This window comes from Chelonoidis abingdonii, chromosome 17, assembly GCF_003597395.2.
Source record: "Chelonoidis abingdonii isolate Lonesome George chromosome 17, CheloAbing_2.0, whole genome shotgun sequence".
Taxonomy (NCBI): domain Eukaryota; kingdom Metazoa; phylum Chordata; order Testudines; family Testudinidae; genus Chelonoidis; species Chelonoidis abingdonii.
The window spans coordinates 13,912,256-13,931,202 of record NC_133785.1 but is presented as its reverse complement, the minus strand read 5'-3'; the positions used below and the strand labels follow the sequence as shown (position 1 = coordinate 13,931,202).

Genomic DNA, 18,947 nt, shown 5'->3' with positions numbered 1-18,947 from the left:
TATATTTTCTTTTTCTACGAAATTTAACTTGTCTTTACTTTTGTGTCTGATACTGTCTGTTGAAATATAAAATACTCATTGAAGTCTGGAGCCAAACCCATTTGCAAGGTTATTCATACTGTAATACACTGAAACAAATAAGTAAAATACATACTAGGAAAGATGGAAACTAGGAATTCTACCAAATGAGCTTCATTTCAGAGCATGCAAGAAAGAGCTAGATTTAAACTGGGCACTGTTAATCCAGTTTTCGGCAACCACAAAACGTGTGGTGATATTATTTAATGAATTAACACCTGCAAAATGAAGGATATATGCTGCAATTTTTAAAAAAAAAAAAAGATTTTGAATAGTACACTGGACTTCTTCTTAATCACCTTTTAAATTAAAAACCTCTCTCACAAGAGGTTTTTGAATAAAAATTTTTGAATAAAATAGGTAACCACTTCCTTTGGTAATTACAATGACCTTTATCTTAATCAGTGTCTTTTTGAATAAAATAGGTAACCACTTCCTTTGGTAATTATAATGACCTTTATCTTAATCAGTGTCTTTTATTTGAGGTTTGGCCAAACTATTTTAATACTTGATGATTCATGACCAATGTGTGAGGTGTTCTGCTTGAAGATTTTTAAGTCACTTTTTTTGCTGCCAGGTATAAAACTATTTATATGTGCCCTTATTAAGCTCTATGCTTTGATTTTTTTCCCTGAGAAGTCCCCTATGGGTTAGGAAACATCTGCATTTAACTTGACTTGCCATGTGATTATAAAGCCAGTGTAGCAATCTGATTCAAGAGGGAGTGAGTGGTGTCTTAACAACTGAAAATCTCTGGTCTAAGATGATGGGAACTTAGTAGATATATGCTTCATCAGGATAATGGCTAGTAGTGGAGGAGAGCAAACTACTGAAGCAGTACCCTCTGACGTTCCAGTATATTGCAGGGAACAGTTGCCTGAATCCCCAATGGAAAAGTACTGTAGCAAATAATATATTTTGTGACCAAATTCCAAAGACTAGAGTGGCAGAAATAATTTCTCGCTGGCCAAAGTATTCAGACACAAAAGGTAAGCAATCAGGAAAAGAAAGAAAATTTCTAATTTAAAAATTTATCATAGGTCTGTTGTGTTCACACCCTTATGGACAAACACTACAGAATTTAATATGAAATCAGTATATTTCTATAGAAATTTGATAGGGATGTATGGGAACTACGCTAAGCATCAAGGATCTGATTCAAAAGTCCATCTTTGTTCTCCAAAGCATTTAGGCACATGCTTAACGCTAGGCATATATTTAAGTCCCATTGAAATCAATGGGACTTTAGCCTGAACTTAAAGATAAGCTTGTGCCTAAATGGTTTGATGAATAAATATGGGCTTAAGCATGTGTATAAATGCTTTAATGACCTGGGATCCTATAGAAGTTACCAAACAATGAGATTTTATAGACATATAAATATGCAGTTATATTGAGCCATCATATATCATTCTAAACTATCCTATAAGCTTTTTTTTTTAAAAAAAAATATAACAATTATCTTCTATCTTATGTAAGACTTTTCCATATGGGTTTTTAAGTTACTAGGAATCTCAGACATTACAGACATACTATAGTAGTTCTCTGGAGAGCTGGGTTATTGTTGTCAGTTCTCTAAGGTTCTGGACATTACCATTAAAAATAATTTATGGTCTTACGCAATTCCTATTACACTCAATGGAAAGACCCTCGCTGTTGTACTGGGAACTCATATAGCACTGAAATTTTCCATGATGCTTAACAAACAGAGGGCTAGGAGCTGAGGACTTTACTCAGTCACTGACCCAAGTAGGGAGTCATTGCTTGGTATGCAGAGAGCTTGCCCAGGAGGCACCAACCTTTAAAACAGTACAGACTATTTCAGCCGCTACTCCCTCAAATGTGGCCTGCCTGCTCTGTGGGCTTGTGCACATGGTCGTGGTACACAGCCTTTCTCCTCTTTGATCCCTTTGAGTGATATGTTCCTGCAATGGGGGACTAGTCCCTTCACTTCCCCAAATGGAGGCACTGTGGCAGGCTCTTGCATTGTGCCATAAAAGTAAGTGGAGACCCCTTGAGTCTCTCTTCTCTCCATCTAATGGCAAACTTCAATGGTAGTTCTTCCAAGTATAGGCTGAAGGAAAAGCCACAATGTAGGGCTCTCAGCATTTGGGTCACAGATGAGACAATTCTCCTGCCCTGAAGTACCTACAGCCTACATAAGACAGGACAAAAACAAGACAAGCCCAGAGAAAACAGTTCCAGAAAAGGTGAGTATGAGGATTATTAACAATGAGAAGAAGGCAGAAGGGATTGTTTGAAGAGGGATTTCATACCCTTAAGTCTGGAAAAAATACCTTCCTGTTCCACCTATTTACATTAAATCATGCAAGAGGACTGAGCTAGGGTAACCGGAGAGCAAGTGCGAAAAATCGGGACAGAAGGTGGGGGGTAATGGGAGCCTATATAAGAAAAAGCCCCAAATATCAGAACTGTCCCTATAAAATCGGGACATCTGGTCACCCTAGACTGAGCATTCTGTTAATATGCACTGCACTGCCCTGAAACACTCCGCCTAGGGATGTGAGTGTGACGCTGCATCCCTTCTCCATTTAAATCTCTGCTATCTGGCCTTTAAGCCATTTATTTTATTTGCATTTTCTCCTAGCTATATGATCCTGATTTGTCTCTTGCAGTACTTGTGCTTTGTGTCCTGCATTTATTTTGTGACTTTGAAATATCTTTTATTGAGCCCTGCTGGACCCTGGATTTGTAGAGCACTTGGAGATGTTCAGTCATAAAAGGTGATTATAAAGGAAACTCCTAGGATTAAGATTAAGAGAATGTGACTTCTTTATTTTCTGACAAGTGAAAAAGAACTTCACTTTCAAAAGAAAGACACACACATAAAGTCTATTATTTAGGATGTTAATCCAGAAGTTCTTAGGTTATGGTTGGCAATGAAGATCAGTTATTTCTGACTGATCATTCATGCCAGCTGGCAGTGAGAAACTGCCATACTGTAACATTTCCAGCCATATTGCAAAAGCTGACAAGGGTAGCCATGTTACTTAAAATGGTGCGTGTGTGGAGAGAATGGGGTAGGGGGGAGAAGAGCAGGAAATGTACAACTTTCATTTTTCAAGCAAGAAAATAGTAAGGGCAAATAGATGTGCCCTATTCAGTAAGATTCCTCTGTCTAAGTAATGCAAGAAAATCATTTTCATGCCATACCTGTGTTCAAGGATTCTGCCAACTCAAAGACATACATATGTGTGTGTTTTACAAACAATACAGAAAATGTCTAAACAGATGACATGGAAAATATGAAAATAGTACAGGGGAAGGTGGAACCAAAGAAACAGAACACAGCTTTATCTCACATGCCTACCAAGACTGGGTGAACAGTACATTGTTTTTGGTCATAATATTAGCTGGATCACAGTTGATTAGTAAAGTGACATGTATTTGATTCATTTCACCGAAAAAAAAACCCCTAGGTTTACAATTTTATCTGTATTCTCAGGACCTTATTTGGGATTATGTAAAATTGACAGCTGGTTATAATTATTTTGGGTTTCAGCTGAAATAATTAAAAACATCTGCCTTTATCTTAACACTACCAGACTTAAACCCACAAGCTTCGTTTTACCTAACTTCAAAGCTGAAAGCAAAGAATAAAAGAAACCTTTGCATATTACTAACAAATTTCCAGTGATTCATTTATATGTACAACCAGTTATTCGAACAGCCTGCAAACTTTTAATTATCTTTTAAATATATGTAATTTAGAACTGCTAATTAGATAGCAATTTAATGCTCTCACAGGGATTCAGATGCCGTCTTTTTAAAAATGTAAATTCCAATAGGAATAATCATTGGCATTCAAGTGATTGAATTTTTCAGTTATTTAAATGAACATGAGGCATTTACACTGTTCATATCATTTAAATATTCTGCTGTCAGCTGCAGCTGTAGAGTTTTACGGACTCTGAATAAAGCAAGGGTAAGTGTAGGTTATCTTACGTTCCAGGAGGGACTCCCCAGAGAGGAATGAGATTTGCTGCTTATGAAAGGCTAACACTGCTTAAGTGGGGCATTAATGTTTCCTCTGAGACTTGGATTTCTCTGTTTTCTATATTTGGAGAAACAAATTTTCCCAGAATTTACAGCTCTGAAAGACTTAATACTAGTTTAGCAATCTTTAAATACACAGGTCTTTTAGCTATATACAATATATCATGGCATTTAATGTTTTAATTTCAACTCATTGACTTACTCTGGTAGCCAAACTGCCAACATATTTAGGTGAGGGGTTTATAGTGCATGTATAGCCTTTGTTTCCTAAATATACCTTCCCCTATTAGAACCAATCTTTAAAATAAATTACATAAAGATGTGCATCATCTAGCAATTTATCAATTAGACTACATATTGCAATGATAGAAAACATTATTTATGTATAGCCATTCCAAATACCATCATTGCTAGCATTCCTGAGCTAAAGCTAAGAGTGAGTTTCAGTTTTCCCCTTGAGAATAGAACAGTTTGATTTAAACTTAGACATGTTATAAAATCCTTAGTCAAAACCGAGTAAGAAACTGAAACTCTGGTACAGCACTATTTAAATTCTAAGTCATCATGGATTATATAGGATTTATCTATGAGCCATGACACATTCATAATCTAAAATTTAGCAAAAATAAAAAGGCAAAATATGATGCTTCTCAATTCAATACTGTATGTAGTCATCTGTGAAAAACAGAGAAAATTAAGAGGCTCTCCTCCTCCAAATGAAATTTTGTTAGTGTATTCCATCCCATAAAGCACAATTCATTCCTTTTGTGAACAACAGCCCAGATTCTGATGTCAGTTACAAGGGAAAAGAGCCAGAGATTCTATGCAGTCCACTAGGGACTTCACTACTAGTGATCAAATTTCCCTGGAAGGTGCTCAGATACTGCGGTGATGGGCAGCAGTACAAATCCCTAAAGCAGACAGATAAGACAGTTACACAGGTATAAGCCCAGAGTAACAGTATCCACTACAAATTAAATGACCTTCCTGAATTTCTCTGTAACCCCTCCATCTTCTCTTCAAGAACCATTTCTCCTGTGACTCTACAAAAACTGGCTAACCAGTAATGGCTAGGCTGAGGGATAATCAGGTATACTTGAGGTGTATATTTTTAATTATTATAAAAAAATGTATATAATTCGATTGTAATCCTCTCTCCAGCTCTTAGTACGTCAATTGTCTTCATAGACTAAGCTCTTCAGGATAAGTACTATGTCTTCCTGTGCGTTGACAGTGTCTAGCACAATGGAGGTGCTCATAGAATATCAATAAAAACAACAATAAGGGCATCAGTGTAAATAGGATAGAAATCTTTCCTTGGGTGTGCATATTTCAAGAATCCATAAGGACTATGGTAAGTCAATTAATATTGTCTTAAAAAACCTAAATAAAAGGAGCAAATCAAATGTATTTATTGTTAAATCAATGATTCCTAGGTTCATACAAATATGAAATTGTTAATGATTAAACAGAAGTAAAACAACTTTGTTATGCAAAGTAAAATTCTCCACTCATTACAAAAAATAAGGATTTGTAATGGAAATGACAGACAGCAATGATCTTATAGAGATGCCCAAATAAAAAACAAACTAACAAAACAGATAAGATCTACTTCTGGTCTCATTTACACAAGTAAAACTCCAATAAAGTCAATGAAGTTACTCCTGATTTAAATTGGTCTATATCAGATTTGGAGAGTTATCCCTATCAATAACTAGTAATGCCTTACACATATGTGGCACTTTCATCCAGAAGACTTCCAAACACTTTACCCTTGGGGGTCTCTCCTCTCTCTCTCCTCCCCACCCCCACTCCCCCAGTAGATAAGGGGCTGTTGCACCCACAAGTGAAATGAAGCTATACAATGTTCGTAAAACTGTACAGCAGTTCTGGGAGGGGAAGAAATTATTTCGCCCAATAAAGCTTCCAATTGTCTACGAATATCACCTTGTATATTACATATAGATGTATAGATCAAATATCATAGTGTGTATGAGCTTTACACACACATAGGGCAGGGGCCATCTTTTTGCTATGTGTTTGTACAGTGCCTAGCACTACTGAAATATAAATAACAAATAGTAATAGTAGACTCTCTCCCAGCCCTGAAAAACTTGAAATTTATATCAAAGAATAATGACACTAGACCATTATGAGAACAAGAATAAAGAATGGAAAGGGAACAAAGCCAAGAAAAGGATATTATTTGCTAAAGAAAGCAGATGATACAATTTGTTTAGTTTCATATGGCTGTTTTTTATGGATTTTTTTGTTTGTTTGTTTGTTTTTTAACATGTTGTCCTTTTCAGCTCAGAACAGAGATTAGTGGCAGAAAGAGGTGTGAAAGAAGTAAATTTCAAGAGGACAAAGAAGGTACTCTCGATACATTACTATACTGTATTCTACTGTGTTTGTATCAAACCTATATACAGTACACAACAAAATTTCATGCAGAGTGCAGTAGTATCTTGATTTTCCTAAAACTGTGACTCAACTTCCAGTCTGCAAAAGTGGTTTCCCCTTAGTTTTGATTCTGAATGTTATTTGCTTTTCTTTGCAAAATGTATCAAGTCCTTACAAATATATACAGTATTTACAAGAATAGTTTAAAACACTTAAGTTTCACTACTGTAAGCTCTAGTGTGTTGGACCATTTCGGTAGTTTTTTTTAACAGGGACATTTTTTTCTCAGCGTACAAGTACTCACTATTTATTTTTTCCATACTACAGTACAAAAGCTGCTCTCAAATATATCAGAAAAAGGAAACATATAATTTTTTTTCCTTTTGCCTTATAAAAAAAATTCAGTAGATATTTGTTTCTGCATTCTAATACTGTATTTTTAAGTCAAGAGAAACACATTAAATATCAGTTTTAGCTTTCTCTTTTTTACATAAATGTAACATACTAAAAACAGGTGTGATTCAAAGTTGCATTCATATCTGTTTTGAATAAGGAAAGAATTGGTACTGCCTATTCCCAGTGCCCATGAGGCCCACACTGCAAAAGTACTGAACTTGGCAGTGCTAGGGTGCCACCTAATGGCAATTCTTCATCAATTCATCACTGGTTTATAACCACAGGGGAACTGGAAAGTGCATTTTGCTGACTCAGTGTGCAGAAAACAAATGATTATGAAATGGATAGAAAATGGATACAAAACTAGCAACAAGATGTTGAATTTTAACACTACACACAGGCACATTCTCAATAAGAACTACGTAGAGCAGAAGATTAGAAAATCTATTACTAATTACATTGTTCCTATACTATACTGCCCTCTTCTAAGGCAATGTCTCCTGGTATTCCTAGTGTGGGTGCACTGGCTATGAAAGACCTGGTTTAGTGTGACAGAGCTAATGACAACAAATGTAACCAAAGAGAAAAAATATTCATCACAGGAAGAGAATGAAAAGTAAGAGATGGCCTCAAGAGACGTGGAATAGGAAGGGGAAAAAAAGGAAAAACTGTTTCTCAGAGCTACCACTGGACTATTCAACTCTTATTAAAACCTTTGGTGGAAAAATGTAACTAAACACAGGTACAGTCCTCCTGGAATAGTCCATTGACCTCCCCTGCATGACCACAATGGTCTGTAAAAACATCCTTGCAGCATTAGAGGTCAGAAATCAGTTTCTTTCCCTGCAGGGTGCCCAGCAATGATTGTTTCCACTAACAGTCTACACCAAAAACTCCACTTATCTTAAATGAAAGTAAAGTTTATTCAACAAATGGGAGAAAATAAAGAGAAAATCACCACCACAACAAACAATAAAAAACAGTTTGCAAAATATAAACCCAACATGACCAATCAGTATAAGTATTGTAGCTAGCAAGGCTCCAAGCTGAATGGCAAAAGATACTGATTAAATAAGATAAAACCCTTACATATTACAAACCTCCTCCTCCTCCCCCCACCCAGCTGTTGCTAGCCTGCCTATCTTTTCAGGCACCCGCAAAGGGAGTTTCTCAAGAAACAGTATGCCTCTATTTCCCATGTCACTCCAGAATTCAACAACTATGGCTCATTGGAGTTAGCCACTCAGGAGTCTATGAGTATAGTAGCATTACATCATCTCAGACAAAACTAATGATAATCTAAACCAGTTTCAGTCCAGCTGGTACAATGTATGATTGGAGGTAACCCCAAATTATGCAGAAGTTTTAGCTAATAGTCTCTGTTAACTATTTAATTCCAATCCTGCATGCATGTCTGAATCTTGATTGCCATGAAGTTAAAGGGAGTTTCCTCATTGGCTTTAATGGGACCTGGATTTGGTCCACAATAATTGTAATTTTCTTATAAAAAGAATTACATCCATAATGGCCCAGTCCAGCCATCATTGCATAAACAAAAGCCCCACTGCAGTCAATGAAAGCTTGTCAATATGCAGTGATTACAGGATGCCAATTTTAAAAAAGATTCTTCCAAAAACTGAAAGGAAGATAGACTGAACGTACTGTATTGAGCTCACTCCAGCTGACAGCTTTCAGGCATGCTTCCCAACATTTTGATTTTATAAAGAAGGAAGATTGTATAGGTAATGAGATAAATACACCCAGGATGTACAGTGGTGAGAGGAGTGTTGATGGAAATGTATTCATTTCTCCCATTAAAAAATACTGCCACAACTTAACTCAGAAAGGTGGGTAACACCATTTGCCAGACTAATTTACATTAGGCTCTCTTGTTGGATTTCATTACAATTTGTTCCTTAAAAATTTACTGCATAAAGAATGGATAATACATAATTTATAATACAGTGTTTGAAGTCAGTACTTTGCAGGAGGAGCATGGGAAGATGGTGTGTGGGCGTACATGTTTTAAAACTCTTGTAGGAGGGCTTTAAAATATACAAATGTATTGTGTGAAAATACAGGCCACAAAGTGCATTCCATGGAACAAAAAAATGATCTTCAGAAGTTTATTTAAGAACCAAGGATGAAGTGATGGTTATCTAGAGAGGGTGGTGAACCCTATCAAACAGAAAATCTCACCTCACCTCCCTCCATTTTTAGAGCATCTTTTCAGTTAAAGGAGCCGATGCCATATTCAAGAAAATGAATCACACCTTCAACAAAATATTCACCTCAATACACAAAGAAAAGGGAAATACTGACTGTGAAAAGTTCCAAAAGAAGGAACACCCCTGCCTCCCCCTGACCTCTAAAAAGTGGATGAGAACAGAATACCAATTATTTCAGCACTGTACCAACAGCAAACAATTAGTAACACAAATGTAACAGAAATGCTTAAATAGTTAGTTAGTGCCTTCTTATGTTCTTTCCTCCAAACCTACACATGTAAAAAATAAAGAAATTTAAATTCATTTAATAAAAGTATTTAACCTAAGAGTTTTTTTCTCATTTTACTTTCTTTTTTATTTTCCCCTTTCTAGTCTCTCTCTCTTCCACTCATTCCATCCATGTATCTCCACATAGGGTTTTTGGGTTTTTTTTTTTTTTTTTTTTTTTTAAATTTTGGCCTGGTAATTCCTCCTCCCTTGCCTTTTTCACCATAAGTACTTCCACTGATACCTTTACCTTCCGCTGCAAGGCTCCAAAGAAGATGTGGACTAATATGGTGACATTTAGGGCTTGTCTACAGAGCAGGGTAATGCAGACTACGGAGGTGCGACTTCTAAAGCGCACTAACGTGCTGCGCATTGTTTGGTCCATACAGACTTGCTAGTTTGTATTAAAGGTTCCCTGTTGCACTTTATTATAGTGCGGTACTACGTTAAAGAGCACTAGGAACCTTTAGTATGCACATGGACCAATTAATGCTTAGCACATCAGTGTGCTTTAGAAACCACACCTTCTAGTGCACATCATCCCACCATGTAGAGAAGCCCAAGAAAGATGGGAACCAAGGACAGGTGGGAAGTAGGTCACTGCTCTCACACTCCCTCCTCCCGCATCATCTTATCATCTTCAGTGCAGAGTTAAGCTGAGGGTGGGAGGACGTGATGACACCAAGAGAGCTGAGTTTTATCCCAGATCAGCAGATTCATGGCTTTGACCCCATCCACTCCCTCTTTGCAATGAGATACGTACACTAGAGAGTGGGTAGTGGAGGTGGTGAATGGGGAGAGGGGATAATGCTAAAAACATTCATTAACCCACAGCTGGTCTGTTGTAATGTTCTCAAGTCCAAAAATGAAAAATCTGCCAGGGTGCCATGGAATGTGTGGTACAGCTGACAACACAGTATGTGCATAGCTGTTTCACATTCTAGAAGTAGCTGAGTGAAATCCTGGGAGTTCTGCCCTTTACTTCAGTAGGGCCAAGATTTCACCCTCAGTCTACATATGTTAGACAGGAGATCATCATCATTATTACTAATCTATATTGCAGCATTGCCCAAAGACCCCAGTGAGGTTCATTGCCCTGTTATACTAAGTGCTATACATACACACAGAAGAATGCAATCACTGCCTCAAATAGCTTATGGTGTAATTTGAGACAAATATTCAACAAGAGTAATGAACAAAGGGAGGAAATGGGTGGAGGGAGGACACAGACAATGATAATAAGATCATGCGGTTATATAGGTCAGCTATGTGCAGAACTTGATGGTTGCAAATTGTTTGAATTTAAAAAAAATATCAACTACCCTGACTGTCATCCAACCTAACCACTATTATTTGGCTGATTTCTAGAGAGAGAGGGCTGGACCACAGTAATAAAGTATGCAAACCTCTTATTATAGGGTAGAACAGAATTCTTTGGTTCATTGTTACATGTGTATGTGAAATTCTATCAGTTCAGCTCCAGTAATGAGGAACAAGATCTGTGCTTTATCACTGTACTAGCATTCCTGGCTAAATTCAAACATGTTCTTGCAACTTCCTCAGTTAATAAGGTTTGTTAACTAAAAACAGGTGGAAAAAGAAGACGTACAGGAACAATACAGAGGAAACTCTGTTTATCCAAAATACACGGCAGAAAATGGTTAAAGACCAATTCACGTATACCAAGCTACGAGCCCTTTAATGCAGCCAAGGCCAATGAAACCAATTAAGTGTTAGTTGCACGTGTTAAAGTTGCCTCCCAGGCAGAGTTCACATTCATGCTCAAACCCTTCAAGATTTTTAAAAACAAGATTGAAACCAAAAAACAAACATTGAAGCGAAATTTTGTCATGATCAAAAACTGGCTAAGAGTCAGGGAATAAAAAATAGGAATAAAGAGTTTTCATCTTGGTGAACAGCAGGCAGCCTCCTGGGTCCAGACTATGTCTGATGCTGTTTTTATATTTATTAGCAATCTGGAAATTGGGTGAGCACAGAGGTAGCAACATCTGCAGACGAGACAAAAGTTATTTGGGTTAGTTAAGTGCACAGAAGACTAAAGTACTTCAGGAAGCTCTTATTAAGCTAGGTAAACGGAGAGCACAATGGCAGATGACATTTAATGTTGGTAAGTGTAAGATAATGCATCCTGGAGGAGAAAAATGAAATTGTATATACATCTTACAAGTAGAGCCCTGTGCGAATACATAAAGGTGTATCCGCATCCGATCCGCAAAAACTGTCTGCAGATAGATGCATCCGCAGATGTGGATATTCGTGGATATCTGCAGATTTGCAGGGCTCTAAATAGCTCCACAGGACACTGTGCAGCAGTGATGCAGGGCTGTGTCAAGTCCCCAACTGCCCCCTGGCTCCACTTCCCCCCAGAGACCTACTACCCTGCCACCGGCTCTGACCCTGTCATACCTCCTTTCTCGCTCCAGGCAGAAGGCTACAATTCTGGGTCCTTCTATGCAGTCCTGCTCTTCCTGTGGTGGGACACCCCTCCACAGTTACGGAGGCTCTAACACATGCAGTTATTGCTGCCTGCTCATTTAAAGAACAACCCCACCTTCAAAACTGTGCTTGGCTCATTCCCTTTTGGGAGTTATAGTTTACCTCCTTCCTCAGAGCAAGCTGGGGACTACAACTCCCAGAATGTCCAGCAGGCTGGGTGACAGCCGCTCCATTCAGGGGAGTGTGTGCTGCAGAGCCACATGCAGATAAAAAATTTGTGTCTGCATCTGCGTTGAGAGCCACAAAAATGGTCTATGGAAATCCCCATCCACAGATAGCCACAGATACCAGATTTTCAGGGCTCTACTTACAAGGTTCTAAATTAACTATATCAGCTCAGAAAAGGGACCTGGTCAACCCTGTGAACAGCTCAATAAAGATTCTGCTCGGTGTGCAACTGCAGTCAAAAAAAAGCAAACATGATGTAAAAATGGGTAAGGACAAGGATGAGGAATAACACTGAAAAAATGATAATGCCATTATATAAATCAATGAGACAGCCTCATCTGAAATACTTGCCATTGCATCTCAAAAACAAATACTGCAGAATCAGAGGAGGTTCAGGGAAGGGCAACAAGAATAAGTAGGAGGATAGAAAAACTCTTGTATGAAAAGAGATTGAAAAGATTAGGATTGTTTCATAGCAAGGAGTCAAACGTGAGAAGATATGATCAAAGTATATAAAATAATGAATGGTATAGAGAAGGTTGATCAGGAGCTCAGTTCTCTCTCGTGAGGGAAAAAGGATATTCAATTAAATTTAAAAGGTGGCAAATTAAAAACTGATAAAAGGTTTTTATCACACAAGAAAAGGTTTTCTTCCAACACAAAGTGTAATTAAACTGTGGAACTCATCGCTGCTGGATGCCATTTAGGCTAGTAAGATTAAAAAAGGATTAGACAGTTATATGAATAAGAAGAATATTCAGTTACAATAGTTAATATCAACAAAATCTTGGAAAGATATAAAATCTTATACTTCACAATTTAAGACAATCTCTAGATCTACTAAGGATTAAGATGAGACATTCCTGGGGGTGGGGGTGGGGCAGATTACAAGACTTCTGCCCACTGTGGGGTTTCTTGCACCTTCTTTTGGATCATCTAGTGCTGCAAATTGTTGAAGACAAGATACTGGACTAGATGGACCATGGTACTGACCCACTATAGCAATCCCTGTGTTTACATATATGGTACACACACGCACTATCTTGCCACAGATACACTACAAATTTGAACAACAGATGGAAGTACAAGGTACTTTTAACAGAAAGAGAAATCTTCCTTACTATATAAAAAAAATGTAATGAGCAAATTTCTGTTAGGGTGCCTTTAAAGATACTATAATGTGCATCTTGCTCCTTGCTTAGTTCTCCACTTCTATCCAAAAGCTGCTGAGAAAAAAGCTATTCCATTCACCCATGTAAGTTCCAGAGCTGATCTTTTCATTTGCTTTCCTCCAGTCAAATAATAAATAAGGAAACAATCAACTCAAATACAAATGTTAATTGAGTGTGTAATTCCTAATCCAAATGTTAGACAGACAAAATGTTTGTGCTGACTGACAATGCAGGGTGTGCTAATGACTTCATAAATCATACTTTTCAATAATTCTAATTTATTTATATATGAAATTAGCCATCTAATTAATATTGCTGTTTTCTACTAAAATATTGTTGAAATCAGATATTACCCTAAGTGCCTACTAGAGAAATACATATGGCATCCACATGTGTATTAGAGTGAATTCATTAACACTAGTGCTTTACTAAGGGTTGATGGTGACGGAACACTTGTATGTACTGTTCCTAAACAATGATGCAATCAAGAACAAAGCTATTCTCCAGGGCATTATGTCGATAAATATTTGCATAATGGGCACTTCTATTTTACTTATTTTGATTAATGCAAACAAGATGACAAAGGAAAAAAGGTGAACGTTGTTGCTATTTTACTAAAAATCCCTTGTGTTCCTATTTGACTATAAAATGTGCTTTTTTTTAAAATTCTGTACATATTTTAAATTGGAATCCACTTTAAAATGACAAATAGGGGCTATTACATAGTAATAGAGCATTCAATTTCAGTGTAAAATGCACATAATTATAGCAATTTTGGGGTTTGCCATTCTATATAACAGAGGTCTATATCTTTTAGAGACTAACTTGTATATTTATGTACCATGGAATTATTTGTGTTAACATTTGTTTTTATTATGTTGTAAAATATACTAAGCATTTACACTCAACCCTATGTTCAAAAGTGGCATTTCTCACAGGCATGAGGTATTATATTTTGATCTTCATTACCGATATTATATTCTTCACACATTAAGTAAATATAATAACTATAAATGCATAAAATAAGTGAACAAACAGTTTCTTACCAATGGTCTGAGTTCTGGATGCGTCAAAATGTATCCATTGTTTGTAATTGCAAAAGCATATCCATGAATACCTAACTGTAAGAATAAATGAGAAACGATTATTAATTAGCTTGGTCTTGAGTGGATTCTGAAACAAGAAAGCAGCTAAACATTTAGTCATTTACGGCTTAAACATGGCATTCATAACCCTTATCTCAACACAATATTTCATTAAAATGAATGCAAAGCACCAATCCTTGACATTTTGTGAACTTGGTAAATAGCACAATTTTAAAATGTCACAAATACATTTTGCTATCTCGGCTACTTATTCCTACATACTTGATGTGAACTTTTTAAAACATTATTTATAAATGAAAAACATAACAGGTGTGATGTGAGACACCATGTGCTAAAATGAAGGGATATTGGTTCTGCTTCCCTACTTGTGCAAGTGGCTGCATTAGATCAACGGAACCATTGATATCAGTGGGACTGCTCCCATGAGTAGGCTGAACAAGAGGTGACCTATTATTAGTGATATTTACATACAACAGTGTTGAGGATATTTCATTACCAAATTATTTCAAGTTTACTTCTGTATACACAGAACAAGGATTAATTCTAATGCAGAAGTTAGTGTAATTTATATTTCTGGATTGAATGGAATTTTGGGGACTCATTTGAGAGCAATGAAATGTTTCATTAGGTCCATAAATACAAGTAATCAAAATTAGCATTGATCTTATTTAAATCACAATCCTACCTTTTGATAATATTCCTATTACACAGTTGGCTGTACCCACTGATTACAATAAACACACTTTCAAATCACTGATATGGTCATTAAAACATCCCTTAGCGTAAACTTGGCACTCATACAGTATCTTTCTGTAGGTACTGTACATAACTCAGTCAATGTTACCTACATAAAGATCTGTATATAGATTTAGCTATCAGTCACTATCTTTTCCACTGAATTATTTCAGTTTTGAGACACTGTGATGTAACATTTATCTGTAAAATTATCCCATGTGTTACATAATAAAGGAATGTCATTGTGTTCAAATACTTAAGTACACTGCAATCCTTTCCAAGCTAGCAGTACCCTGGTTTGTCAGTCAGCTTAAATTTCTTCTTATTATTAAACTACTTTTTATAAAAATCACTATCTCCTATTAAAGCCCTGATTCAGCAAATGATCCATCTTTGGCAATGCACTGACATATATGCTTAAATTCAGGTACATGATTTAAAACTTTACCAAACAGGGATGAACTATAGCACATACTTAAATGCTCTGTTGAATTGGGTCCTAGTACAAAATGATCTGGATAGAAATGTTAACAGTCAATAGTCAGACCCATTTCTCACAGTGATAACTAGAACAGCAAGTCTGAAGATTTCTGTAATTTACTGGAAAGATAAAACTCAGGGTGGCATTACAGCTAGATCAGCAAGAGCTCCTATCTGATTGAGATTTATAGTGTATTTCGCTCAGAATTATCAGATACATAGGGAATTATTAGTTAAATTGGAAAAGATGGGGATCAATATGAAAATTGAAAGGAGGCTAAGGAACTGGTTAAAGGGGAGACTACAACGGGTCGTACTGAAGGGTGAACTGTTCAGGCTGGAGGGAGGTTACTAGTGGAGTTCTCAGGGATCAGTTTTGGGACCAATCTTATTTAACCTTTTACATTACTGACCTTGGCACAAAAAGTGGAGGAATGTGCTAATAAAGTTTGCGGATGACACAAAGCTGGGAGGTTATTGCTAACACAGAGAAGGACCGGGATATCATACAGGAAGATCTGGAATGACCTTGTAAACTGGAGTAATAGTAATAGGATGAAATTTAATAGTGAAAAGTGCAAGGTCATGCATTTAGGATTAATAACAAGAATTTTGTTATAAATTGGGGAACACATCAGTTGGAAGAACAGAGGAGGAGAAGGACCTTGGAGTATTGGTTGATCACAGGATGACTATGAGCCGCCAATGTGATATGGCCGTTAAAAAAGCTAATGCAGTTTTTGGGATGCATCAGGCGAGGTATTTCCAGCAAAGATAAGGAGGTGTTAGTACGTTATATAAGGCACTGGTGAGACCTCATCTGGAATACTGTGTGCAGTTCTGGTCTCCCATGTTTAAGAAGGATGAATTCAAACTGGAACAGGTTCAGAGAGGGCTACTAGGATGATCCGAGGAATGGAAAACCTGTCTTATGAAAGGAGACTCAAAGAGCTTGGCTTGTTTAGCCTAACAAAGAAGGTTAGAGGGGGATATGCTTGCTCTTTATAAATATATCAGAGGGATAAATATAGGGAGGGAGAGGAATTATTTAAGCTTAGTACCAATGTGGACACAAGAACAAATGGAATATAAACTGGACACTAGGAAGTTTAGACTTGAAATTAGACAAAGGTTTCTAACCATTAGAGGAGTGAAGTTCTGGAACAGCCTTCCAAGGGGAGTAGTGGGGCAAAAGACATATCTGGCTTTAAGACTAAGCTTGATAAGTTTATGGAAGGGGATGGTGATGATGGGATAGCCTAATTTTGGCAATTAATTTTGATATTTGATTATCAGCAGGTAAGTATGCCCAGTGGTCTGTGATGGGATGTTAGATGGGATGGGATCTGAGTTACTATACTTGAGGTCTTCAAACCACAATTTGAAGACTTCAATAACTCAGACATAGGTTAGGAGTTTGTTATAGAAGTGGATGGGTGGGATTCTGTGGCCTGCTTTGTGCAGGAGGTCAGACTAGATGATCATATTGGTCCCTTCTGACCTTAAAGTCTATGAGTCTGTATGGTGATAATTGCAGTAAAAACTGAAACAATTAAAGTCAGATAATGAAATAAATGTGGGTGGGATACATCCTAGAAACAATATTTATCTATTTGAAGTGCTCTGTGCCTTCAAGTGTGGCACTTCATCATGGTTTGTACCATGCCTGAAGATGTACAATGTTTGCAATTAAAATGTTTCTTCCGTTTTCAGAGACATTGCTGCTTCCAGCAGCATTCCCCATTAGAAATATTGGAACTCTCTCTCATACTAATAGATTATTTCAAAAGGGAAGAAACTTTGTATGACCACTGCAAAGTGACACATAAGAATGAAATATTAAGGAGTCAAATCCCACTTTCTTCATTCAGGACAAACAGGGTTACCAGATCACCACACTAAAATATCAGAACATATTTCGGTGCCATCAGCCCCACTCACAGTCCACCACCTCTCCTCCCAGGCTTTGCCCCAGGTCCCACGCTCTCCCCACTTGCCCCCCCACCGCACCTTTCCTTCTTCATCCCCCAGCCTGCCGCTGACTTACTGCTTCCCTCCTCAGTCCCCCACCTATCGCTCGCTTGCCCACTCACAGCTTGCCTCTTCACCCACCTGCCTGCCACTCACCCCTACAGCGCTGACTTCCTCTCTGCTGGGTGGGTGCTTGCCCACCCCTCACCTCTTCCCACCCCTGCATGCCTTCACTCCACCCCCATTCCACCCCCTTCCCCCAAGTCCCCGCCCCTGCCCTGCCTCTTCTCAGCCTCTTCCCCTGAGCGCACCACATACATGCTCCTCCCCCTCCCTCCTGGAACGTGCTAAGCGCTGCCAAACAGCTGTTAGGTGGCAGGAAGCGCTGCGGGGGGGGGAGGAGCGGGGACATGGCGCGCTGAGAGGAGGAGAGGGGAGCTTGGCTGCAATTTTTCCCTGTGCATGCTCCAGCCCCGGAGCACCCACGGGGTCAGCACCTCCCTCCCACTCACCTCCTTACCTAAATATTGGGACAAATGGCATCCCGATCGTATATTGATCAGGACGCGGGACAAAGGGTTAAATATCGGGACAGTCTCAATTTTATTGGGGCAGCTGGTCACCCTAAGGACAAACTCCCACTGAAATCAATTCAAGTTTTGCTTGAGTAAGGACTGCTGGTAACAGCTCATTGTTACTGTTCATCTTTCACTGCCCAAAGCCCATCTCATCCAAGCTAACAGAATTCCAAGGTAGCAGAGTTCCATCTCCAAGCAACAGTATCATGTCCCTAGATGAATGTCACTGAATAAATAAAGCATTTCATATATTGCATCTATAGGAGTACATCCCATATATTGACCATGTTCTTCCATCAAAATAAAGATACTTCATATTATACAATTGACAAATGCTTATAGTGTGTTAAAAATGGATGTTATAATTCAAACTTTTTTTGCCTCCATAATTAAACTGCATAATAATAAAGTGCCTGTTACAATTACCTTCTCTTGTGTTACACAGTGTAGTGTAAAATACCTCCTTGAAATCAAAATCTATTTCTCAGAAAGAGAGACATATATTATTTCATAGAATCAGACTGAGCCTTCACTATAAAATATGGTCAACATAGATAAAACAGAGTTTTTAATCTCTTGCTCCTGAGCACCCCAAAACAAACAACAGAAACCAAAACCAAGAAACTGTCCCATGTCTCCTTTCTTGATCACTCTAGACAACACCACCATCTGTGGTAAACGTCTGTCCCAAATCTGGACATTAGCGTACAAAATCTGGGTGCTTACTGTGAACCTCCCCAAGCTTATACCCAGCTTGGATCTTATTTCGCTGCCACCAGATAGTATTGAGGCTACTATCAGCCTGGGTTCCCCCAAATTCCTTGGGGGGGG

The 18,947-nt window shown here is 37.9% G+C and overlaps 1 protein-coding gene across 4 annotated transcripts in view; it reads right to left on the bottom strand.

Moving 5' to 3' along the window:
• Positions 1 to 18,947, bottom strand: part of CACNA2D3 (calcium voltage-gated channel auxiliary subunit alpha2delta 3) — a 733,714-nt gene that overhangs the window by 156,581 nt on the left and 558,186 nt on the right. For all 4 annotated transcript variants that reach the window (XR_004375600.1, XM_032794295.1, XM_075073101.1 and 1 more), the window contains exon 17: positions 14,293 to 14,367. Coding sequence is in view for 3 of the 4 variants with exons in the window: in XM_032794295.1 (XP_032650186.1) it covers positions 14,293 to 14,367 (75 nt within the window). In the remaining variant the exon portion in view is untranslated. The remainder of the gene's footprint in view (positions 1 to 14,292; positions 14,368 to 18,947) is intronic.